Raw genomic sequence first — 25,829 nt, forward strand, 5'->3', positions numbered from 1 at the left:
CTGAGAGTACAAGACCCCAAACTCAAGCACATAGAAAATGATAAGTTATAGTAATAATAATAATAATAATAGCATTTATGCTGTCAACTCCTTTCATGGCCCATTGCCCTAACTCCCATCCAAAGCACCTGTGCTTGATTCGCCTCATCTTTCCCAACACCATTCCTTGCCCAACACTTCACTCATGCCAAAGTACTAGTAGATACCTAAACACATGCCATCTCCCCCCACCCCCGAAGAATCCAACACCATCATTCAGACTTCACAGTAGATGATTCCCTCCAGAAGCTTTCAATATGGCCTCAGACCAGCCTTTACCCAGGCCTCAGCACTGCACCTCACTCTGCCATGACTATTATTTATTGGTGTTTAGACGAGACATTCCAGGGGCTGTGGTCTCTCTGGGCTCTCTCCTGTAGTGGACTCTCATTAAGTACAATAAAAATAGAAATACAAATTAAGTAAAAAAAAAAAACCCTGTCAGGGTTTTATATCGCTTCTAATCCCCTTGCTTCCTCAAGAAATTTAAAAGGTTGAGTTTTTACTTTTGCTTTCTGCCTGGGAAACAGGAAATGCTTCTCTTGAAAATTCTCCCTATTTTATCTTATTATGCTAAAATCAATCCTTGCTAAAACTTCGAGAGAAAGAATAGAGAAGGAAGGAAGTGAGAGCAAGAGGAAGAGAAGAAGAGAAAGAGAAAGAAAAAAAGGAAGGAAGAATGGGTAGAAGAAAGGATGAATTTAAGCCATTAAGGTAGAAGTAGTAGGTCTTAGTAGAAGCACTTCCTTCTGAGGAAAAAGTAAAAGAATGTCTAGTCTTTTCCTTGTTCTTCCCTTGGGGACCGAGGAAACCACTCCACCAGAACTCTGTAAACCTTGCCAGAGTAGCTGAAATGAAAGACGATGCCAAGGCCTGATTCTTATGGGACCCCTGCCACATTTTTCTTAATCACACTGATAAATGGACAAGACATTGTCATGGCTTTTCACTTATCCCTGAGACAGAACCTTGGACAGGAAACGTGGATAGGAGGCTGTGGACTTTTGCTTCAAGCTTTCCTTGAGAATGTCAGCAGGCAACATCCATAACCTGAAGTAGAGGAGGACATGGAGGGGCAGGAGAAATGCCTATGGATGGCTGCTGGCTCTCCTCCTTCCTCTCAGGGTCCTGCCTGCTTCCTGCAGAGGACTCCTGTCACAGCTGCCTCTCCTGGCCCTACACTTAGAAGTGAAATAGAGAGGAATGAGGAACTATAATAGGCGGAGGATATATGGTGCCACCTGGGAGGGTTCACAGGATCCTCTAGTTAAGGCATTCAAGAGCAAGAGGAACATGCCGTCAAAGGTGCAACTAAAGAGAGAGCGTCTTAGCTTTTATTCCTGGGCTCATTTAGGAGGAGAAACTGGATACATTAACCACTAAAACATGCCAGGGCTTTAGCACGGTGACACCTGGTAGTAAGTTTCTCTGGTAGGCCTTGGTTTGTTGAGACAGGGTCTCAAAGCCAGCCCAGGCTGGCTTTGAACGTTTTGTGTGTGCTGGTCCTACAGCTTCACTCAAGGCCAGGCACTGTTCCTGAGCTTTTGTGCTCAAGGCTGGCACTCTACCACTTGAGATACCACTCTATTCTGATTTTTTTAAAATTAATTTTATTTATCTTTTGTTTATGTGGTACCAAGGAATTGAACTCAGGGCCTCATGGATGCTAGGCAAGCACCCTACCACTAAGCCACATTCCCAGCCCCAGCTTTTTTGATTTTTGGTAGTTAATTGGGGATAAGAGTCTCAAGGGTTTTCCTGCCCTGGCTGGCTTCGAACCATGGTCCTCAGATCTCAGCCTTCTGAGCAGCTAGAATTACAGGTGTGAGCCATCAGCACCTGAGTTCTGAGATTATAGATTTGCACTACCATACCTGGCTGGTAGTTTTTTGGTTTTACTAAAATCACGTATCCTACTTAAGCTTAGCCAGAACCAAGGGGTATTTTCTCAGGAAGAAGGGTAAGCCAGAGACCTTATTCTACAATTGTTGATATTATAAAGGAACACTCATATTTCATGCCTTTTATCTCCCAGGAAATTGAAAATAAAATAGGTTTGGGGTTGAGTAGAATGTAACTGATTAACTTGTTTTGGTTGATACCTGAGGAGTTTTTTTAAAATGTTTTTAATTTTTAAGGGCTGGAAGCATGGCTCAAGTGGTAGATTGCTTGCCTAGGAGTTGTTAAGGCTCTGCATTCAGACCCCACTGTCACCAGAAAAGAGCCACAACAAAATAACCAGGAGTTTCAGTGCTTATCGGCTTCTGAACCCTGTGTTCCCATAATCAAGCTTGTTTATGAAGTTTAGTACAGGGAAAATTGCCATGGGTATGTGCAGAAAACAAGGCATCTATACTGTTATTAGAATCACAGAGACAAAACAGAGTTTGTGAGAATAACTGGCTCCCTTATTGGTTTGGGAATGAAGACATAATTCAAACATCTATTCTACTTTTATCTAGCTTTCAAAGTCTAGCCTCAGCCTTTCCAACTCTAAGGAAGGAGGCAGCATTTCAGCCTCCTCCACATCTCCAGAGCTGGCTGTTTTAACCCTTTCCTGGCCTGTTCTCAACGTTCTGAGTACTGTCGAAGCAGCGTTCCTACCTCTCAAACCTTTTCCAGCTCTCATAGCTCAGCTCCAGAGTTCCCTACTGCTTCTCTCTGGTTGTTATCCTTTAGTTTTTTTGTTTCCTTAATTACAACCACATAAAATGCATCGTCCTCACATTTCTTTATATGTTCCTTCCTTTTCATCATAAATTTGTATTACATTTTATGATTCAGACAGAGTCTCTGAAACCATCTCTGACTTATTTATTCTCTTTAACAACAACATCCCTTTGTGGGTTTAGTCAGAGATTTGCAGTTTTACTAATCAACACCAAAATAAATAGACCCTTAAAACTGTCAGTGAGATGGGCCAGTTCTGCAGCTTCAGTATTGACAAGCCAGGCCAGATGGCCAAGCCAGGCTCCTAACACCCATAATGTGTGTTCTGTAGCTCTTGGCTTCTCAGCAGCATGGGCAGCAGACTGTTAAAAGGCTTCAGGGGAAGGGAGCAGATTCTCTACTGTCCATTTGTTCTGTGGGGCATCTCCAGAAAAAAAAACCAAAAACCCTAAGGTGGTGAAAGTGGCCCTGATAGTGGCTGAAAATTGCAGTATTCTGGCCAACGTGTGGGCTGGAAATTCTAACTCCTGGATAGCCATAACCATGTACTCTGTATTCTGTTCACAAAGATTCCTTCTGGATTCTCTGCTGCATAAGGTAGAGGGGTAGGACTGCCCACATTTTAAATTTTTCTAGAACTGCAGCAGTAGGTGTTGTACAGATTTGAGATTACAGGAAGGATGCAGGTTCATTTCAGACCAGTGAGATGGACTGGACAGAACCTCTCTCTGATCAGCTGGATGTTATTTTACCACTGTTGAGATTGGGAGAGAATGATTTTCTGTTTACTTGCCCCTTGGCAGTGTTTCTCATGAGGGTAGCTGAAATAGTGTGCCCAGAGCTCCAAAATAGGCGCTTAATAAATAACCTGGACTAAGAAAGTCTATGACATTGGAGCCGATGGCCCTCTTCTCTTCCAAGAGGAGATTGGTTTTTCTGTTTTAAGCTCCTGAGACCGCTGCAAATCTCTCATAGGTCTGTAGAGGACAGAGGAAGTGATGGGAGCAAATAAAGTGTGACAAAAACAGAAACAAGGATTTCTCATCACTTATCTTATGGAAAGAGCCCAGAAACAAGCCAGGTCCTCTCCCAGGGTTTGTAGATCCTTTGCTGGGAATCCTTAATGGCCACGTGGAATCTTAGCAAGCTGGAATTTTCCCAAAAGATTTGGTTTAATGCAGAAATGACAGCCACACTGGGTAGATTGGAGGTAACCTCTTTGGACTTTTGTTATGCATAGGACCTTCTCCACTCACATAAGCTCTGCTCTGTGCATTCAAGGTGAATGTGAGAATGGAATTGTTTCAGATCTTATTGTGTTGACAAGGAAAACCTTTTCTTATTCTGTTATCTTCCTGCCCCATGAAGCATGGAGTAACTCCATAGTGCTGTGTTGGTTGAACTAACATACTGGATTGGAACCAGCTTGGCATTCTCCTGTTTACTGCTTCTCAACACATTACAGCTTCCTGACTTCAAATAGTGTTTGAACAGACCAAAAACATGTTTTTGGCTGTAATCCAGAGTTCGGCTTCTGCTTCCCAATAATGCCATAAAAATACTCTGTCAAATAAATTCTCAGGAACTAAAAAGAACAAATTCCCTGCTCCATACAATTGTAGATAATGTGTGCAGGCTTCAGCTGACCACATGGCTTGGTGCCCATGGCTTAGGAAAAGCAATTGCAGAGCATCTCTTGGCAGTGCTTTCAAGCGATCAGACTTAATTCGCTGCATGTGATGGATGAGCTTTCCATTTAAGGAAATTTGCACATAGCATTTATCTCTGCTGGGGCTTTTGGATTCCATGAAACATTATTTTTACCTTTGCTGCTTGGTTGCCAGTTAGCATATATTATGAAGTTTTTGAGTCTAGGATCAATTTTCTGTTGAGTAAACCTATAATGTTGAAAATGGAAAGACACATTCTTTGATTTGAAAGAAAGAGAACACAGAGAGGGGGGGAGAGGGAGAGAGGGAATGTAGAGAGAAGTGGTTCCCAGAATCCCTCTTGGAAAGAGGTGTCATATTTAGATGAGAATAATTTAGAGAATGTTTAATAACAAGGGAGCTGTTTTAAAAGGTACAAATGTGTGGGAGAAATAGAAAGAGGTCGTTGTAGTAACCAGGTGAAGCTGTTACCACCCCCTAGACCAAAAGGGAGGAGTAGTTACTAGAACCTAGAAAAGAAGCTTCCTTCAGAGTAAACTTCAGTAGTAGAACATAGGTAGCCAGGTAGAAGTAACCTGGCAGCTACAGGCCATTTACTTACATGGTCTTCTTGCTCATCAGGGCTTTCCATTGCCTGAATGCAAGCAGAAGCTAAAAGGCAAGTCCTTTGGTTTGGCCCTCCACGGTCAGTATCTCAGGTAAAGGGCAGGACTGACAGAATAGAAGATATCTAGCACGCATCTCAGCACACATGACAATTATTGCTAAGAGAAGCATAAAAAGCTGAGTAGAAAAAAGCTATTTTTGAGCAGCTTCATTGAAGCACAATTGTCCTATAATAAACTGTACATTAAATACACAGTATAACTGTTGACATGTACCTATACTTGAGAGGCCATCACCATAGCAAGATAATAAATTTATTTATCACCCCTTAAACAAGCCCACTTTAAGCTAGATTTAGTAGCTCAAGCCTGTAATCCTACCTACTTCAGAGACAGAGATCAGGGGATTGAGGTTCAAGCCTGGGCATAAAAGTTCATGAGTCCAGGGGCTGGGAAGGTGGCTCAGTGGTAGAGTGCTTGCCTTGCATGCCTGAGGCCCTGGGTTCCATTCCTCAGCACCACATAAGTAAAAAGAAAAAAGCCGGAAGTGGCACTGTGGCTCAAGTGGTAGAGCGCTAGCCTTGAGCTGAAGAGCTGAGGGACAGCGCGCAGGCCCAGAGTTCAGGCCCCACGACCGGACCCCCCCCAAAAAAAAAAGTTCATGAGTCGATTTAAACCAATGGCTGATTGCAGTGCCATGTGCCTATTATCCCAGCTAGAGGAAAGCACAATGGCTGGGTGTGTACTTGTCATCCCCAGTGACAAGGCAGAGCACAGTAAGGAGGGTTGCAGCCCAAGCCATCTGGTATCAATTGAAACTCTGCTTCTAAAATAATTAATGCAAAAAGGGCTGGAGGCGTGGATTGCAAAGTAGATAGAGCATTTGTCTACCGCATTTGTCTACCAAGTGCAAGGCCCTGAGTTAAGTCCCCAGTACTTCCAAAAATATTAAAAAATATTAAATCTCTTTTTTTTTGTTGTTGTTTGTTTTGGGTCGGGTCGTGGGCCTGAACTCTGGGCCTGGGCACTGTCCCTCAGCTCTTCAGCTCAAGGCTAGTGCTCTACCACTTGAGCCACAGCACCACTTCCAGCTTTTTTTCTTTTTGCTTATGTGGTGCTGAGGAATCGAACCCAGGGCCTCAGGCATGCAAGGCAAGTGCTCTACCACTGAGCCACCCTCCCAGCCCCAAAATATTAAATCTTTAACATTGAAAATATTCCATATGAGCCGGGCACCGGTGGCTCACGCCTGTAATCCTAGCTACTCAGGAGGCTGAGATCTGAGGATCGCGGTTCAAAGCCAGCCCGGGCAGGAGAGACCGTGAGACTCCTATCTCCAATAAACCACCAAAAAACCAGAAGTGGCGCTGTAGCTCAAGTGGTGGAGCGCTCGCCTTGAGCTGAAGAGCTGAGGGACAGCGCCCAGGCCCAGAGTTCAAGCCCCACGACCGACAAAAAAAAAAAAAGAAAATATTCCATATGTTTGCCTCCTTCCCTTCCTTTTTGCCTTCTTTTTTCCCCCAGATACTGAGGTTTGAATTTAGGTACAGCTTTTTTGCTGCTTAATTGGATATAAGAGTCTCACAGGCTTTTCCACTTTGGCTGACTTAGAGCTGTAATTTTCAGATCTCAGCTTTCTGTGTAGCTAGGTTTACAGTCTCCTGACTTCCATTGGTTCTATAGTATAAGATGATGTCAAGCTATAGTAGATGTAATTTTTAATGTTGCTTCTAAAAAGGTTCATGCAAAAAAATAAAATCTAAGATTGTGTCAAAATTTTTGAGAAAATTGTGGGCTTGTACTCCCCACCCCCACCCCAACCTGTACTAGGGAGGAGATTTGAACTCAGGCCTTCATACTTGCTAGACAGGCACTCTACTGCTCAAGCCACTTCTCCAGCTTGTTTTCTCTGGTTATTTTTGAGCTGGGCTGACAATTTTCTGTTGAGAGGGGTTCTTATGAACTTTTTTTCCTGGGCTGGCTGGAACCATGATCTTCCCCAGCTAACCTTCCTCCACCCCCTAGTAGCTAGGATTACAGGTGTGAACCACCCTGCTTGGCTTTGAGAAAACTAATTGATTATAGTTTACAATAAATAGGAAAAGCAATCACTGTGAATTTGAGCAGATTTTTTTTGGACTGTGCTTTGTATCTATCTCAAAATAGTAAAGTAAAACCAAACAAGAGTCTATAAATTTGTCCAGTCTGAGAAACATCAGTGATAAATAACTATGTAGTTTGTGCCAGCACAACTGTGGATTGGAAGTTCCAGTGTATACTTTATATGATGTCATATATACTATAATGACTCTGGGGGCAGGCCCAGGCCTAGATGCAAGATGGTTGTAAAGGTACTTTTTCTTGAGGAAGCATAGTGTTGGGAGGATTGATAATGTTGTTGATTATGTAGTTTACATTTGTTACCATGACCACTATTGACTATGCAAGGCCTTAGATTCACCCAGAACTCCTCTTTAAAAAAATTAGCATTTCTTCAAAGATTACATACAAATGTTCTCTGTAACCAAATATCAGCTTCTCATGGAATGGTGTTTTCTTGATAGACCCTCACTCTTAATATTATTGCTAATTTTTAGGGAGTAAAACTTAAAGTCAATGGTTTCTGACATATTTCTTTGATGAGTATTTGTTGAAAAAATCTAACACTTGTGGCAATGTTTTGTAATACTGGGGGTAGAACTCAGGGCCTTGCATTTACTAGGCAGATACTCTCCTACTTGAGCCACATCCCCAGCTCCTTTTTCCTTCATTTTTTTTAGAGTAGGATCTCACATGTATGACATGTATGGGTAGCAATCTGCCTATTTATACTTCCCATATAGCTAAGATAACAGTTGTATGCCACTGCACCTAGCTGTTGGTTAAGTGGGGCCTCATGAACTTTTTGCCTGGGCTAGCCCTGAACCATGATCCTCCTGAGCTCCACTTGCTGAATAGCTAGGATTAAAAGTATGAGCCACCAGCATCTAGAACTTTTTGAGACTAGGTCTTCCTGTGTAGCTCAGACTGGCCTTAAACTTATAATCTTTCTACCAAGCACTAGAATTACAGGTGTATACCACCAATCCTGTTTATTGAAATGCTTTTATACATCTTTTCAAGTTCCACTTATGTCCATTACCTTGAGACTGGTCTCAAGCCAGAACAGAAATAGAGGTCAGAAGATCACCAGATATGTCCAATAAACTAGGCAGCCATTTTATCTACTTACAACGTTTCAGTACCAATAACTCACTATTTTGTTTATCTCTCTAAGATCCATATGGGTTTACAGCACTATTTAATCAAGACCTGCCAGCCCAGCTGTGTTCCTCTGGATGAAAAACTCCTGCCCCAACTTCTAAAAGAAGCAGGCTATGCTACTCACATGGTCGGAAAATGGCACCTGGGAATGTACCGGAAAGAATGTCTTCCAACCCGCCGAGGATTTGATACCTATTTTGGTAATGGAAATGTAAATATGTGTTTTTTTAACCCAGACTAACTCTAGCCATCTCATAAAACACACCCCAGTGGAATCAAATGAAATAACTGGAAAGTTGAAGACAGAGTGAATCAGTGGGCCGCCTTCTAATGTTACCTCCATCCATGGCTCTGCACTCAGCTCATGGTGGACATGCGCCCACAGCAAGGCAGTGCCAGAGCACTCAGGGCCACCGTAGAGCTGTGGAAGAGTCACTGTTTCCACATCAGAGGGCAATGTACCCTCTAGAACTTGCTTATGTAAAGGGCACAACTGCTTTTCTTTAATTACAGGCAAAACCTAAAGTAAGATTATTTTATTTACAAACGTATATAATAGTTATTTTCTCTCTATGAACTGAAGACTTTTAATCCCTTTTGAGAATTTGGAGAAAAAAAAACACGTTTCCCTTGGCATCTTTTTGCCATCTGTGAGATCTATTGTGAAAACACTAAGTGGGGAAGGATCAATTTAAAAATTAATATTAATAGAATGGGGAGGGCAAATAACAAATGGCAATAGATCTGATAATCAGACCTATTTTATAAGTATTTTATAAGTATTTTATCAACTTGGTAACCCTGTAAAAAATAAATATGAACCTAAAGTTTGTTTTAAAATGTGCCTTCTGAAATCTGTTACTAATTGTACCACAATTAATAACCTGTTTATCTTGCCAGCAGCTGTATATCTTTCTGTCAGGCTCTTTTTATGTTGAGCTATCTTTCTGTCTAACTATTTAGCTACCTACCTACCTGCCATCTGCTTCTTCATTTATTTACAGTCTTCCATAGCCAAAAAGGAACACAGAGTGAACATAAAACATTTAAATAGAACAACAAAATCAGAGTGATTAGAAAATGATGAGATAGTTTATGGGCACCAAATTGCAGAAAGACTGCATAGTCTTAGGAGGGATTTGCATTTGATATTAAGATTCAAGACTTCTGAAGTCCAAAGGAAGAAAATAAAAGCAAAATGAAAAAGGCTGTGAGTCTCCTTATTCACAAGAGAGATGGAAACCAGATGTTCAGAAGAGTAAAGCATTTTCTGGCTCATAGGCTTGAGGGAGATTTTTTTTCCTTTGGGAGAAGATAAGCTGGGGAGGGGACAACATCTCTTAAAAACATCATCTTAGTGATAAAGTGGTGGTTTTCTTGTGGATGTTTCTTGAGGTATTTTTCCCATTTAAGCTAGGGAAAGCACAACAATACAATACAGTTAAAGGAATATATGTGGAGAGAAAAACAAGGCAATCGAAGCACATCTAACAACAACAACATAAAAAACAACAACGCATGACCTAGGGTTAAGATCAAGGTGCAAAGATATCAGACAGTCAATGTGTTGCACCTGCACTTCATCCATATGCCCTTAATAGAAATTACTAATCAGGCGTGGTGATATTTCTAGTTGTGAATATGTACTCCCAGTATTCTCCAATAGCTGTTAAAACGACTGAACTATTCATTGTATACTTGAATGGAAGGCAATTTTCTGTCTTGAAAGATAACAGGCTGTACATCTTTTCAAAAAATTTTTTTCCAGACCAGTTTATTTCACTTAGCAACCATCATCACCACCACCATCACCACCACCATGGATGCCTCCATGCTTTTATGGATTGATAACTGTATTCATTACCTTTCAAAATTTTTATCCAGGCCTGTACTAAAAGATGAGGCTTGTGACTTACACCTGTAATCTTAGCCACTCAGGAGGCTGAGATAAAAGGATCCCAGTTTGAAGCTAGCCTGGGCAGATAAACCTGAGAGATGATTATGTTCGATTAACTAGTACAAAGCCAGAAGAGGGTATGTAGCTCAAATGATAGAGCTCCAGCATAGAGCAAAAAAGCTGAGCAAATAAGACCCTGAGTTCAAGCCCCAATACTGGCGCACACACACATCACCCCCCCCCCACATACACACACACAAATAAAAGATTTTGAATTTTTTGTTATAATGTATTTCACACTTATAAGTTCAATTGGACAAAAGGAAGTTATCATATCCTTTCATGAGTATGAAGAGCCTGACCTGAGGAGTCCGACTCCATCCCAGAGTAGCATGATGACCACGCACACATTGTCACTGTTTAGGCCTTAAGGTTCTTCTGGAAGCAGACACATGATCATAAATACACTGAAAAACAAGGAAATGTGCACTTTTTTTTTTGCCAGTCCTGGAGCTTGAACTCAGGGCCTGGGCACAGTCTCTGAGCCTTTCTGTGCTAGCACTCTACCACTTGAGCCACAATACTACTTTCAGCTTTTTCTGTTTATGTAGTACTGAGGAATCGAATCCAGGGCTTCATGCAGGCTGGGTAAGCACTCTACCACTTAGCCACATTTCCAGTCCCAGAAATGTGTACTTTTAAGTGGATGTATGTATGTAAATTATATCTCACTTAAACTGTTAAGGTATTCAGAGATTTTGTTGGTTAAAACCTATTTTCTAGCTGGTATAGTGAATCATGCCTTATAGCCTTAGCACTAGGCTGAGACAGGATGACTGAGAGTTCCAGGTTGCCCTGGCTTACATAGAGAGATTCCTTCTCAATAAAACAAAAATATTTTTTTTCCATAATCCCTCACCCCCCAGAGCACAAGCTTTCATTATCTTTAGCCTTAGAAGTTCAAATTTGTAGGTACAATGAAAAAACCATGTGACAGTCACATGGTCGATTGGCTAGAGGTGTAAATTGTTTTATTTCTATAATTATGTTATGTATAATATTATTTTAATACCTATGGTTTATATATCATCTAATCAAGTATATCCTATGTACATTTTCTTCCAAATAGTAGAAAACAGTTTACATTAATAAATAAGGGGGCTAAAGTGACTTCCTCAAATTTTAATACCCAGTGGTTGTTAAAAACGCTTACTCTGGCTAGGTGCTTCTGGCCCACGACTACAATCATCACTACTCAGGAGGCTGAGATCTGAGGATCACAGTTGGAAGCCAGTCCAGGCAGGAAAGGCCTTGAGATTCTTATCTCCAATTAACCACTTAAAAACTGGAAGTAGAATCCTGGTGCCCATGGCTCATGCCTGTAATCCTAGCTCCTCAGGAGGCTGAGATCTGAGGATTGTGGTTAAAGCCAGCCTGGGCAAGAAAGTCTGTGAGACTCTTATCTCCAATAAACCACTAGAAAACCGGAAGTGGCGCTGTGGCTCAAGAGGTAGAGCACTAACCTTGAGCTGAAGACCGCAGGGACAGTGCCCAAGCTCAGAATTCAAGCCCCATGACCGACCAAAAAAAACAAACAAAAAACAAAACTGGAAGTAGAGCTGTGGATCAAAGTAGTAGAGCCATAGACTTGAACACAACAGCTCAGAAACTTCAGGCCATCCATGAGTACAAGCCCTACAACCAACTAAGAAAAAAAAGATAACTATGTCTAGTGTCCTGACCACTCTAATCACCTAGAGAAGGGTTGAAATTATTTTTGGATATATTACATGTACATTAACAAGTATATTGGATTTTTAAAATTTCTACTATTTATATAGCAGAAAAGTTGCCATATAAAAGGTATCTTAAAGTCAATGTGTAATTATATTCAGGAACTGGATCACAGAAACGGAAGATTTAATTTAAAATGAATTGAGTTATTATCAAAACTTAGTTGCTGTTAAAAGGAAAGTGTAGCCAGATGCCCATGGCTCATGCCTACAATCCTAGCTTCTCAGGAGTTTGAGATTTTAAGTTCTCTGTTCAAAGCCAGCCTGGGCAGGAAAGTTCATGAGACTTTTATATCCAGTTAGCACTTAAAAATCCAGAAGTTGCGCTGGAAAGGTGGCTCAGTGGTAGAGTGCTTGCCTTGCATGCATGAGGCCCTGGGTTTGATTCCTCAGTGCCACGTACACAGAAAAAGCCCGAAGTGGGTGCTTTGGCTCAAGTGGTAGAGTGCTAGCCTTGAGCTGAAGAGCTCAAGGACAGTGCCCAGGCCCAGAGTTCAAGCTCCATGACCAGCAAAAAAAAAAAAAAAAATCCAGAAGTGGGGGTGTGGTCAAATGGTAGAGCACTAGCCTTGAGCAACAAAACAACAACAATAATGACAACAACAAAAACCAGGAACAGTGCCCAGGCCCTGAGTTCAAGTTCTAGGATCAGCTTGTATGTGTACATACACACACACACACTTAAAAAAAAACAAAGGAAGTGTAGGACTAGGGAAAGGACCAGTCCTTTTTTTTTTAATATATATATATATCATTTTAAGATTTCTAAGCAGTATATATCAGAAAATTGCTAAAATCCCAGCCATTTATTTTTTGATAATTTCATTGAGATATAATCCACATACCGTATGATTCACTCAAGGTGCACAATTCAATGCCTTTTAAATAAATTTCTAGTGTGCATTACATTCCAATCCGTTTCATTTTCATTACTACCAAGTTTCATTTTCATCACTACCACCCCCCAAAAAGAGGCCATACCCCATTAGCCTGAACACTCACTCCCCATTTCACTAACCATCCAGCCCTAGGCAGTCACGACTTTCTATTTCCATACGTTATAGGTATGTAAATATAATATTTAAATATGTATGTAAATATAACTTGTAAATATTACATGTATGTAAATATAACATTTATATAAATGTAATCACAACATGCAGCCTAGCTTATGTTATTGCTAAAGGAAAATAATACTCTTTTGTAGAATGGGAACTTCTTTGTACAACCACTTAAAGATAATAAAATTTTTTAAAAAACATTTAAAACCAATACGAAAGGAAAATATGGAACATTTGCAGAAAGAAGTGTCAGTTAAGAAAATGTATTTTCTTCTGTGTTTAAATTGTGCAGTAGGGGTAGGCAACTGATACTATTTAACAGCAAAATTGAGATAATTGTAGATAGAAAAATCTGAATTCAGTGCTATAATTTAGTTTGATCTTTTGGCTCTGTTCATATCTACAGGTTCTCTATTTAGAAACATTTGTGTCTTTCACCAGTGGGTGTCACCATTTGACAAAAGATGACTTCTAAGGCTACATCTATAAATGACTTGGAAGCCAGTCTCTCAAGCTCAGTAACCACAAATTTGAATCCTGGACTCATTTATATAATTATCTCAGTAGAAATTTATACTATATCACATTAACCGTATATTATTTTTGTCATTAGGTAGTGTAGTGTTCTCATCTATGCTAAATTTGACCTCTGTTTTTTTTAAAAAAGCAACATCATATTTACCAGGAGTCACTTACTAGTTACCTAATAGAGCCTACGTTCTGAAAGGCTTGACTGAGGAATGAATCTGTTTCTATGTAGTAACATTTTAGTGAGCTCTACTACCAAATATAGAGATGTTTCTCTAATTAGTCTTGTCATTTGATTAACCCTGTCACAGGTAATCAATTGCATTAGTCAATTAAATGCTGAAAAATTAGTTTGTTTGACAAGTTTTATGCCCTGCTCACTGTTTTGTCTATCATTTTTATTGCAGGATATCTTCTAGGAAGTGAAAATTATTATTCTCATGAGCACTGTGCATTCATTGATGCTTTGAATGTCACACGATGTGCTCTTGATTTTCGAGATGGTGAAGAAGTTGCAACAGAATATAAAAATATGTACTCAGCAAACGTATTTACTGAAAGGGCTACAGCCCTCATAGCTAAACATCCACCAGAGAAGGTAATTTAGCTTCTTTAAGTATATTAAAATCTTGGTAATGGGGCTGGGAAGGTGGCTCAGCTTGCCTTGCATGCATGAGGCCCTGGGTTCGATTCCTCAGTACCACATAAACAGAAAAAGCCGGAAGTGGCACTGTGGTTTAAATGGTAGAGCCCTAGCCTTGAGCTGAAGAGCTGAGGGACAGCACCCAGGCCCAGAGTTCAAGCCCCATAACCAACAATCAATCAATCTTGGGAAAGTAGGAAAAAGCCACTGTTGTTTAGGAAAAACTCTTTAATAGATTTTCTTTTTTGGGGAGAGGCTGGTACTGGGACTTGAACTCAGAGCTTTGTACTGGCTTGGCTTACTTGCTTGGTTAGCATTCTGCCATTTGAACTACACCTCCACCCTTGATTTTTGCTGGTTCTTTTGGAGATAGATTTTTTTTTTTATTGTGAGAATACCGTACAGAGGAGTTACAATTACATGGGCAATATAACATTTCTTATCAAGCATTGTTGCCTCCTCTTCGTTTCCCCTTCCCATCCCTTCCCATACTCCCCCCTCCCCCCATCCGATCCTCCTCCCACCCCCCACCAAAGTTGTAAAGTTCGTTTTTGGACATAACGACTTGTACATCTCATTGTTGCAGTTGGTCCACCTGTATCCCTATTTAAACAATTTGTTTTTTCCCTTCCCCTCCACAAATTAGACCAACATCAAATACAGTGAAAGCAGGGGTTATACCATGGGGGAGGGACATACAAAGCAACATAGAAATCATCTTATAAATATGTTAGAAACAATTGCATGAAAGGAAAAAAAAACAAAAAAACATTTGAATACTTATCTTGGGGTTCATTTCCCTAACATCAACTTATATGACCTTTTCTGGTTGACTCAGACAAATACTAGTTATTGCAAATAAGGGAAACCATGGGACCTATGTTTCTTTGGGCCTGGCTTACTTCGCTTAATATAATTTTTTCCAAGTCTTTCCATTTCCTAACAAATGGGGCAATGTCATTCTTTCTGATGGAGGCATAGAATTCCATTGTGTATATATACCACATTTTCTTGATCCATTCATCTACTGAGGGGCATCTGGCTTGGTTCCATATCTTAGCTATGGTAAATTATGCTGCAGTAAACATAGTTGTGCTGGTAGCTTTAGTGTGGTCTTGTTTGTGATCATTTGGGTAAATGCCCAAAAGTGGGATTGCTGGGTCATAGGGGAGCTCTATGTGGAGTCTTTTGAGGAACTGGAGATAGAATCTTGAGGATATTTCTTTCCCAGTTGGCCTCCAATGGCAATCCTCTCCGTCTCAGCCTTCTCAGTAGCTAGGATTACAGACATAAGCCACTGGCACCTGACCTCTAATAGATTCTTAATGCTGATATCTCTGATCAGCTGTGCCTGTGGTTGAACATGAGAAAGGGGAACATCCTCTCAAATACATAAAAGCATGTAGGTTTTAAACATAGATTTTTAAAACTAATATTCAGACAGTGGGAGCATTAGGTCATTGGCTTATACCCCAAAAGAACAAGCTAAGATTTTAAGGGAACTGGTTATTATCCGTTTAGGTGGGTATCATTTGACATTAGTTAAACGTCAAGTAACTTGTTGAAGGTTACAGTTATTGAAAGTCAGAATCAGAATTTAAACTCACATTCTCAGACTCCAAATCTTAGCTCTTTAATCAAGTTCCCCAGTTCACACCTAGTGTCCAAGACCTCAAATTCTGAGTCCCCAATTATGATTCATTTAAATAGTTCTAGTCCCAGTCATATATTAGAATTATTGAAGAAATTTGTAAGAAATACTAATGTCAAATATTGTGGTTCATTGGGCTGAGATGGGACCAAGTCACTGATATTTCATTGCCACCCCCACTCCCCGCCAGTAATTCCGATGTCAACATACTCTGCCATGTGTCAATTGAGACATCCTTCTCAAATCAGAGGTAGGCAGGAGCCTACTACCTTTTACTGTTTACCATCTAACAATACCTTCGTTATGCAACAAGGATAATCTGCCTACAATACAAATTCATTCCTACTAAAGAACAATAGAGTATTCTCGTGTAGTGACCTCATGATATTAAGTGGATAAGAGGAAGCAGCTGGGGTGAAATAGTGCTCTGTGGGTGGGCTGGCTTAACTAGGGAAAGTACCTGGAGCCGAAACAATGAGGGACCCCAGGAGCTTGTGAGCCATATACGGGAGGGGTGCTGTTAGGGTAGCACTGCTCAGAGATATGATTACAGAAGTCACCAGCTGAGAGAGTCATTTTCCTGCAGTGTCTGAACCACTGAACATCAGTGTCCATTATTACTAGAGTCCTTAAACATGGACAGAAATGAATGGAATGATAAGTAATGCAACCACATTTGCTAAAGAGAGTGCAGGCGTGTGTTTATGGTTTCATCTCACAATAGAACTTTGAAGCTTTACCAGTTTCAGGAAATACTTCTTCGTCATTTTATTCTAGTGTTTAATCTAATTCTGTGCAAGTTTATCCCTTTTTTAAAAATCCTGGTATTTGGGCTAAACTCAGACTCATGCTCTTGCTTAGTTTTTTCACTCTAGGCTGGCACTCTACCACTTGAGTCCCCTCATCTCTTTTGGCATTTTCTTAGTTAACTGGAGATACAGATGCAGACTTTTTTGCCTGGGCCAGCATCAAACTGTGACCATCATATCTCAGCCTCCTAAGTATCCAAGATAAAAGTATTGAGCTACCAGCACCTGGCATCAGGCGTTCTTTATAGTTTATAATATGGACAACTTGTTCTAAGATGGAGATCATTAAAAAAAACAACCATGTAGTATCTATAGCCAACTGAAAGCTGTGCCTATTTTAAAAGGACAGCTGAGGAGGAACTGAGGAGAATATGCAGATGTTTTGTAAACACACAGTGGTGGATGCTGGATTCAGGGAGACACTGTACAGCACATGTGTTAGGAAGGGATATCCTTCCTTTTCTTCAGGGTAATTTCCATAGTTGTAACACTGCAAAGGGAAAGTCGTATTTTTAACAGTGCAGCTTCCTGTTAAAAACGGTCCCACAGCAGTTTGCAGAATTAATGTAAAAACTCCCATAGAGCTAATCTACTAGAAGTTTCCTAAAGAAACTCTTAGTTCTTTGAGTACAACTCTCATTTTTCTCTGCCATAATTTGAGAAGACATACCTTAATTTGGATGTCAAAGATGAAATAACGAGTTGAAAAAATTACCATGTACCTTTTTTTCACTTTATGCTTTAAGTTAGGCAGATATACAAAGAAATGAAAATAAAACTTTAATCTTCACTGTTTTGTTAACATGGTGAGGATGTTTAGAGTATATGTCTTAGGGGTTAAATAACAATACAAAAGGGGAAAGAACCATTTAACATCTTAAATATGAGTATGCTAATAGCTTTAGGTAATAGATCTATATTTTAAGTAATACTGAACTTTTTTCATATGATTTTATGCTTAGGATTCTTGATTTCTAATATACATAAAATGTTTATAATTAAGGTTGGACAAAAGTAGTGGCTATGACTGAGTTGGACAGAGCAGGTATCTAAACCCAAGAAAACACAAAAGACAGATTAGACCCCAGCATGAACCAAAAATAAGTGGCACCAGGACTCTAGTGTTTGAATCAGAGTTACGTAAGCTTAGAATGGGCCAGCAGGTCTCCAACGCCAAGGTATGAGAATGTTGGAACTCAAGTCCATAGACATACACTAATTAGGAGCCCATTTCCAGAGTAACAGCTGCTTGCTTTGAATTAACAGTGAGTTGGGGCTGTGGCTAGCAGATGTATGGAAAATGGTTATGCTACTTACCCAGGAAGAACCACTGGACAAGTAGGTAGGATCCCAGTGGTGGTTGGAAAACTTTGATGCACTAGTTAATTGAGCCTTCCACTGGGCCAGAAAATAGCATTAAAAATGCTATTTCCCAACTTAAAAATCGTATTGAGCCAGGCACTGGTGGCTCACACCTGTACTCCTAGCTACTCAGGAGGCTGAGGTCTGAGGATTGTGGTTTGAAGTCAGCCTGGGCAGGAAACTTCATGAGACTCAGACTACTCAAAAAAGTGAGAAGTGGCACTGTGGCTCAAGTGGTAGAACTCTTGCTTTGAGCAAAAAAGCTGAGGGACCATGCTCAGGCCCAGAGTTCAAGTCCCATGACTAGCAAAAACCCAAAATAGTAGTTTGTGTGTGTGGTGTGTGTGTGTGTGTGTGTGTGTGTGTGTGTGTGTGTGTGTGTGTGTGTGTGTTTAACAAGTTCTCTGTATTGAGACTTCCTGTTCTTGAGGATAAGGATGTGGTCTTTCCTTCTAGTGCAGGAAGAGGGTCTTTCACATAGTAATTTAATCTTCTCTCTTTAAAAAACAACATACTGGTCAAAGAAATCTTGCACCTGCTATTTTTCAAGTGTCTTTAACTTAGTTTGTGCTTCAGGATAATCTGTTTTAACCCCTTCACCTGATGAGCATATCTTCTCCATCCTCTCTCTCAATTTCCTCCATCCTCACCACATAATATTGGGAATTCAAAGCTGGGTCATAGATGCTCATGTTTATAAGTGTAGGAGCCCCCAAAATGGTTTCCTGTGTATTGCACTTCACATTCAGAGAACATTGAATGGAAGGTCTTGCAGTTGCCTCAGAAGTGAGGTCTTTCTGGCTGTATTCTATCCTTCTGTCTCTTGATGCCCTTTGCTCCCTGGGGCAGGCTATTGGAATCTCTGCCTTTTCTTCAAGAAATAGAAATCTGTTTCCTTTTCCCCAAAGCCAAGAATAAAAACATAACATTGCTCTACTTTTCTATGGAAAAGCTGGCTGTAAGGAAGTTCTCTGACCTACACTTGACTGATGTTACAGAACTCATCCTAGGGATCCTGACACATACCTGAGAGGATGAAATATAAACTAGCTGTATCAGAGAAGCCAAGAAGACTTTGAACAGGCAGGCTTTCAGCAGTTCTCCACTCCTTTGTTCCCATTAGATTATGGCTTTCTACATAGCTGTCTCTACTTCATTGAATCTAAGCATCAAAATGGACAGATTATTCCATGTCTTTGGGTCTTTAGTTGAAACCTCTAAGCCACACAATACTTAAATGAATGCATTATACTTTTCTCTTGTTCTTTTCTTACAGAAGGGTCTATTTGGACCCTTCTAATGGAGGCAGGGAAGTACTATACTTTCGTGTCAGTTGCCTCTGCCAATTACACAAAGAACAGAAGGGGAGAACCTAGAACAATTTACAGCACTTGGGGAGGAGGCCTTTGTTGTTCATGGTGTAGCACTTTGTTTTCTTCTAGAATGTGAAAATATAGTGATTCGATTCTGATTCTGATTCTGACTCTGATTCTTTGAAAGAATGAAATGTAAAACAGATTCTTATGTAGTATTTTCTGATCTTCTTTAACATTTTATGTCGGCTGCGAATTGTAGCTTTCAGGATTTTAACCCTATCTTCATCCAGTCCTTGGCTGTTGTCTGGAGTTAGCTTGCTGAAGACCCAGACCACTGCTTTCATCACAGAGCCATACCACCACAATCCTTCCTCACTGAGGTCTGGAAGAACCCTGGGGTTCTGGTATGATGTGTGTTATGAAGTGTACGTGTAATATGAAAAGGGTTGCTGTGGGTAGTGGAGGCATGTACAGATGTACGGTTCTGTCTTCTATTATTTCATTTTCTACCTCTTTAGTTTAAAAATATTTTAAAGTAGTGTAATTAGTACTTAGCTATTTTTTAGCATTTAATTTTTGGGAAATTTTTATTTCTAAGTTTTTGTTTTGTTTTATTTCTGGTACTAGGGCTCGAACTCTGGACCTTTTGCTCTCTCTTGGCTTTATCCCTCAAAGTTGGCACTCTACCACTTGAGCCATGACTCCAGTTCATCTTTTTGGTTTCCAATTAAGATCTTCATATCTCAGCCTCCTGACTGGCTAAGGTTATAGGTGTAAGCCACCAGCACTTGGCTTATTTCTAAGTTTTCATCTGAAAAGGTTTGAACTATAAATAAACTTTTGATTGTCTGTTGGCACTCTTTGCTGCATTACAGGAGTGTTTATGGTGTTTAAAACAACTTACCAACAGTAAATTGCTTCCTAATTGCTTTCTTCTTTCACTCACTTATGAGCTCCAGTACTTCAAAGAATACTTTGAATACATCAAGGAAACTATGTTTATTCCTGTGTTCAGAGTTTCTGGCTTGCTGGAGAGTTCTGTAGGAGGGAGCAGAATGGAAAGAGTGCCTTTAGCAAAGCTTGTTAGGCAGGGAAACCTCACCTGCTAGCCTACCTGTGGTAAAAGCTATGGACAGGTTGAAGTAAGAAAATAAAATCAGTGGATCACTATTCTTGGTTTTCAGGAATTAGTTTGTTCTTATGTTAGGTACAACATCAAAGATGAAAATAGGGTGACATTTCTTGTTTTCTCATAAAATATATTAAAAAGGGCTGAGAATTTGGCTTAGTGATAGAGTGCTTGCCTAGCATGAATGAAGCCCTGGGTTCAATTCTTCAGTACCACATAAACAGAAAAAAAAGCAAGAAGTGGCGCTGTGGCTCAAGTGGTAGAGTGCTAGCCTGGAGCAAGAGAAGCTCAGGGACATTGCCCAGGTCTTGACTTCAAGCCACAAGGCTAGCATATATAAAAAGACCTATAATCCTCTCCAAAAAGGTGGGGACTTGTTTTTATCTAAAGCATTTATTGGTACACATTCACATTGTAATGTTGAAATTTCCAGTGGGAAATTACTCTTCCAGTAGTATGGGCTTGGGCAAATCATAAGCTTTCTATGCCTCAGCTAAAATGTAATGTAAAGTACAACTCAAAAATGGATATAATATTGGAAAAATCTGAATATTAAATGAATTGAGTACCTTATTGTCAGAGTAGCAGCTACATAGACAACATTTAATATATGGTTGTTATTGTTGATATTATTAACATTCATTTGGATCAGAGCCCTCTAGACCATTCTAGGACTCTGACATATTTTTGTCTTGAATCTTTCATTTCCTGCTACCATTTTAACTGGGATCTAATTAATATTGCATAATTAATCCTCTTAAAGTGCACAATTCAATAGTAAATTGAAGAGGTGTACAATCTAATTTTAAAACATGTCATCAAAGCAAACTTGTACCTGTTATCATTTGCTCACATACCTCTCTACATAATCCCTACAGCCCTGGCTAACCACCTGTCCACATTCTGCATCTGTAGACTTGTTTATTCTGGACATCATATAAATACAATTACACAGTTCATGATACTTTTCACTTAGTATGTTTTCAAGGTCCATCTATGTTGTTGCATTTCAATTCTTCTTTGCTATATATTACTGAAAATATTATATTTTGTAATCAATTCATCAATTGTTGGGCATTTGGATTTTCTCTTTTTGGCTATTATGAATAATGTTGCAATGAACATTTTTACACATTTTTGTATATATGTGTGTGTGTGTGTGTGTGTGTGTGTGTGTGTGTGTTTCTCTAGGAATGGAAATACTGAGTCTAACAATGTCATGAACTGCCAAGCTTTGTTTTGGTGACTATCTACATCATTTTATATCCTTACTAGCTGTGAAGGTTCTAACTTCTCCATATTTTTTCAACAATATTGTTCTTTTCTGTTTTTTTAAATCATAGCCATCCTAGTGGGTATAAAATGGTATCACATGCTAGGGTTTTTTTGTTGTTTGTTTGTTATTCAAGATCAAGATTTGCACTCTTTTTTTTATTGTGAAAATATTGTACAGAGGGGTTACAATTACATGGGCAAGATAAGGAGTACATTTCTTATCAAGCATTGTAGCCTCCTCCTTTGTTTCCCCTTCACATCCCTTCCCAGCCTCCCCCCGCCCTCCCCCAATTCTCCCCGCCCCCCACTAAAGTTGTAAAGTTCGTTTTTGACATGACAGCTTGTACTTCTCATTGTTGCAACGGGTCCACCTGTATCCTTATTTAAACGACTTGTTTTTCCCCTTCCCCTCCACAAATTATACTGACATCAAATACAGTGAAAACAGGGGTTATATTGTGGAGGAGGGGAAACAAATGCATGAAAGAAAAAAATGTGTGAAAGAAAACAAATGCATGAAAGAAAAAAAAACATTTAAATACATATCTTAGGGTTCATTTAAGATTTGCACTCTTGATCTTACATTTTCACTCATTGGCTGACATCCTACCAACTGACTAGGATTTGAACTCTTGATTTGACCCTTTTGCTCATTGGCTGACACTGTACTATCATGCCTCCCAGCCTTCACAGTTTAGTTTTGTTTTGTATTTCTCTAATGACTAATGAAGTTGACCATCTTTTTATGTGGTTAGGACAATTTGTATATATTTGAAGAGATATTTATTAAATTCTTTTCAGGGCTTTGACAGTGTTACATGCCTATAATCCTAGCTAGTTGGGAGGCAGAGGCAAGAGGATCTCAACTTTGAGGCTAACCTGATCAAAGTTAGGGTGACTCTGTCTCAGAAACAAAATATAAACAATAGGGCTAATGTGTGGCTCAAGAGGTAGAATGTGTGGGCCCTGGGTTCAATCCCAAGTGTATTCTTCTTTCAAAAATTTTTGCCGGGGCTGGGAAGTTGGCTCAGTGGTAGAGTGCTTGCCTTGCGTGCTTGAGGCCCTGGGTTCGATTACTCAGCACCCATAAGCCAAAAAAAAAAAAACAATCCAGAAGTGGTGCTGTGGCTCAAGTGGTAGAGCGCTAGCCTTGAGCTGAAGAGCTGAGGGCAGTGCCCAGACTCAGAGTTCAGGCCCACGACCGGACCCAAAATAAAAACAAAAATCTTTGCCCACTTTACTATTGGGTTGTAAAGATTGTTTATATATATTGGATTTTCTTATTATATACTAATTCACAAATATTTTCAATGTACTTTGATACTATTTTTATTAACTGATAACTCTCGATTATCTCATTCTGTTTGTATTTAATGCTTCCATGCTATTCTCTTTATTGACATGAACATATTCTTTTTCCAGCCTTTGTTTCTCTACCTTGCTCTCCAGTCTGTCCATGACCCACTTCAGGTCCCTGAGGAATACCTAAAGCCATATGATTTTATCCAAGATAAACACAGGAAAATCTATGCCGGAATGGTGTCCCTTATGGATGAAGCAGTAGGAAATGTCACTGCAGCCTTAAAAAGCTATGGGTTCTGGAACAACACGGTGTTCATCTTCTCCACAGGTAAGTCTGTCAATAAACTCATCTCTTGGTGAAGCTTAAGACACAGTGTTCAATAAGTGGAATGAAGATAAATTGGAACAGTTAGCATTTCCTTATTAAAACAAATGCTAACTGCAGTAGTGGAGACATGACTGAAATAGATAGAAAGATGTACCTGAGGAAAGAGAATTACGTGCTTTTTCTCCTTTCCTTTAGAATTCAGAATATTCTAGCAGTATACTTGAAACTAAGTACTCAGTAACTGCATAAATGAGTCCCTGGGCTAGAAGTAGCTATTTCTATATTACATCCCAGCCATCTTCTATGAATACGACTACCGGGGACTGGGGGAGGGAGGCATTTGTATCAGTGTAGGCATGAATTATGACATTATATAAACAAGAAATGAAGCCAGTTCAACTTAGGTAGAGGCTCAAAGTACTCATTATTTTGTATTAAAATTTTTTCTAACAATAAAAGTTATAGATGTTGGGCTGGGAAGGTGGCTCAGTGGTAGAGTGCTTGCCTTGCATGCATGAGGCCCTGAGTTTGATTTCTTAGCACCACATAAACAGAAAAAGCCCGGAAGTGGCACTGTGGCTCAAGTGGTAGAGAGCTACCAAGAGAGCTCTTGAGCTGAAGAGCTGAGGGACAGTGTGCAGGCTCAAGAGTTCAGGCCAACAACAACAAAAAATGTTATAGATGTTGATTACAGATAAAACAGATAAGAAGGGAAAAAGAAAATTCATAATCTTGGCATCCAGAGCTGATTTTGGAAAAATCTTCATTATGGCAGACCTTTCCAATGGCAGACCTTTCCAATTCCTAATGTGTTACATATGTGATTCCCCATTTTCTCCATTACATACAATTTTCTAATATTTGGTTATGTGCCTTTAGGTATAGTCCCTTATTGTACTTCTGACACAGAAGAGCTTTGCTAAAGATGGATATGCTGAGCAACTGGTAAGGCCAGGCAAGTGGCTATCTCTACTTGAATAGCCATGTTCAGTTGCCTCAGTGCCATCTAAATATTGTAATTTTATTTGTGTTCCTTGCTGTGAAAAGGGTTAAATGTAAGATAGGTTTTCTCCAAAAGTTATCCTTCAAAAAATAGGAAGACATCTTATATTTAATTCCTTACACAATGTATCATAATGTTGTGCCCATCTAATTTATTTTAAAGAGTCTGGAATAGCATGTGATCCATGCTGGTATTAAATGCCTACAAACTCTCTAGAAAGAACCAGCGAAAAGGAGGCTAGAATGTTTAACACTAATTCCTAGAATGTTACCTCACAATTTCAAAAATTAGAGACGGTAAGTTTATTAAAACATACCTTTGGGGGCTGGGAAGGTGGCTCAGTGGTAGAGCGCTTGCCTTGCATGCCTGAGGCCCTGGATCGATTCCTCAGCACCACATAAGCAAAAAAAGAAAAATGCCAGAAGTGGCGTTGTGGCTCAAGTGATAGAGCACTAGCCTTGAGCTGAAGAGCTGAGGGACAGCACCCAGGCCCAGAGTTCAGGCCCCACGACTGGACCCAAAAACAAACAAAAAAACACATACCTTTGTTATATCACAGCTACACAACTTCAGGATAAATGATGTCCTAAATTGCAAGTGTATATGAAGTAATACATTATCCATGGGAAAGACATGCTTAGAAGGGAAAAAGTAGGGTTGGAAGACTGTTTTAAATATCTCAGAGTGGCTCTCATGATCACAGAGATAGATATTGGTGTCAGGATTGCATGCAAAGAGGTGGATATATGATAATAAAACTTATTTTAGCTCAATATTTATGGTATCAAATCTTTGTTCAGAATTATTTTAAAATAAGGAGTTGACTTCAATAAATATCTGTAACGCGTTAGTTATCCAAGATGACAGTGGTGATTCTTATTGAAAAAGTGAGGATTACCTTGTGGGAGGGTTATTTTATATTCTGGCACTGTGCTTAAATTAACATATATATTAATGTTAGATATGTATGCTTCTTAATACATTTTTATTGTAAAAATACTGTACAGACTGGTTACGGTTACATGCGCAAGGAAATGAGAACATTTCCTATCAAGCATTGTTACCTCCTCCTTTGTTTTTCCCCTACCATCCCTTCCCTCCCACCTCCACAACTACACTTTCCCTCCCACGCCTAAATTGTAACGTTCACTTTTCAACATAGTGTCTTGTACATCTCATTGCTACAATGGGTCAACCTGTATCCCTATTTAAGCATATTGTTGTTTATCCTTCCCCTCCCCAAATTAGAGAAGTGTATATACAAAATGCACGGCACTGACATCAAATACAGTGAAAACAGGGGTTATACTGTGGGGGAGGAACATACAAAGCAACAAAAATCACATGGTACATTATAAATAGGTTAGAAACAATAGCAAGAAAGAAAAAACCACTTGTGTCCCTATCTTGGGGTTCATTTCGCTTAACATCATCTTATCTGGTCATATGTACATAGCTTTTGACCTTTTCTGCTTGTCCCAGAC

General features: G+C 39.7%; 1 protein-coding gene across 1 annotated transcript in view; it reads left to right on the top strand.

Moving 5' to 3' along the window:
* The first annotated feature begins 7,323 nt into the window (after nucleotides 1-7,323).
* Arsb (arylsulfatase B) overlaps nucleotides 7,324-25,829 on the top strand; it is a 155,809-nt gene continuing 137,303 nt past the window's right edge. Inside the window, exons 1-4 of the mRNA XM_013015819.1 lie at nucleotides 7,324-7,335; nucleotides 8,196-8,448; nucleotides 13,935-14,125; nucleotides 23,135-23,342. Of these exons, the coding sequence (XP_012871273.1) occupies nucleotides 7,324-7,335; nucleotides 8,196-8,448; nucleotides 13,935-14,125; nucleotides 23,135-23,342 (664 nt within the window). The remainder of the gene's footprint in view (nucleotides 7,336-8,195; nucleotides 8,449-13,934; nucleotides 14,126-23,134; nucleotides 23,343-25,829) is intronic.

This window comes from Dipodomys ordii, unplaced genomic scaffold (genome assembly GCF_000151885.1).
Source record: "Dipodomys ordii isolate 6190 unplaced genomic scaffold, Dord_2.0 Scaffold28, whole genome shotgun sequence".
In the NCBI taxonomy this organism is placed as follows: domain Eukaryota; kingdom Metazoa; phylum Chordata; class Mammalia; order Rodentia; family Heteromyidae; genus Dipodomys; species Dipodomys ordii.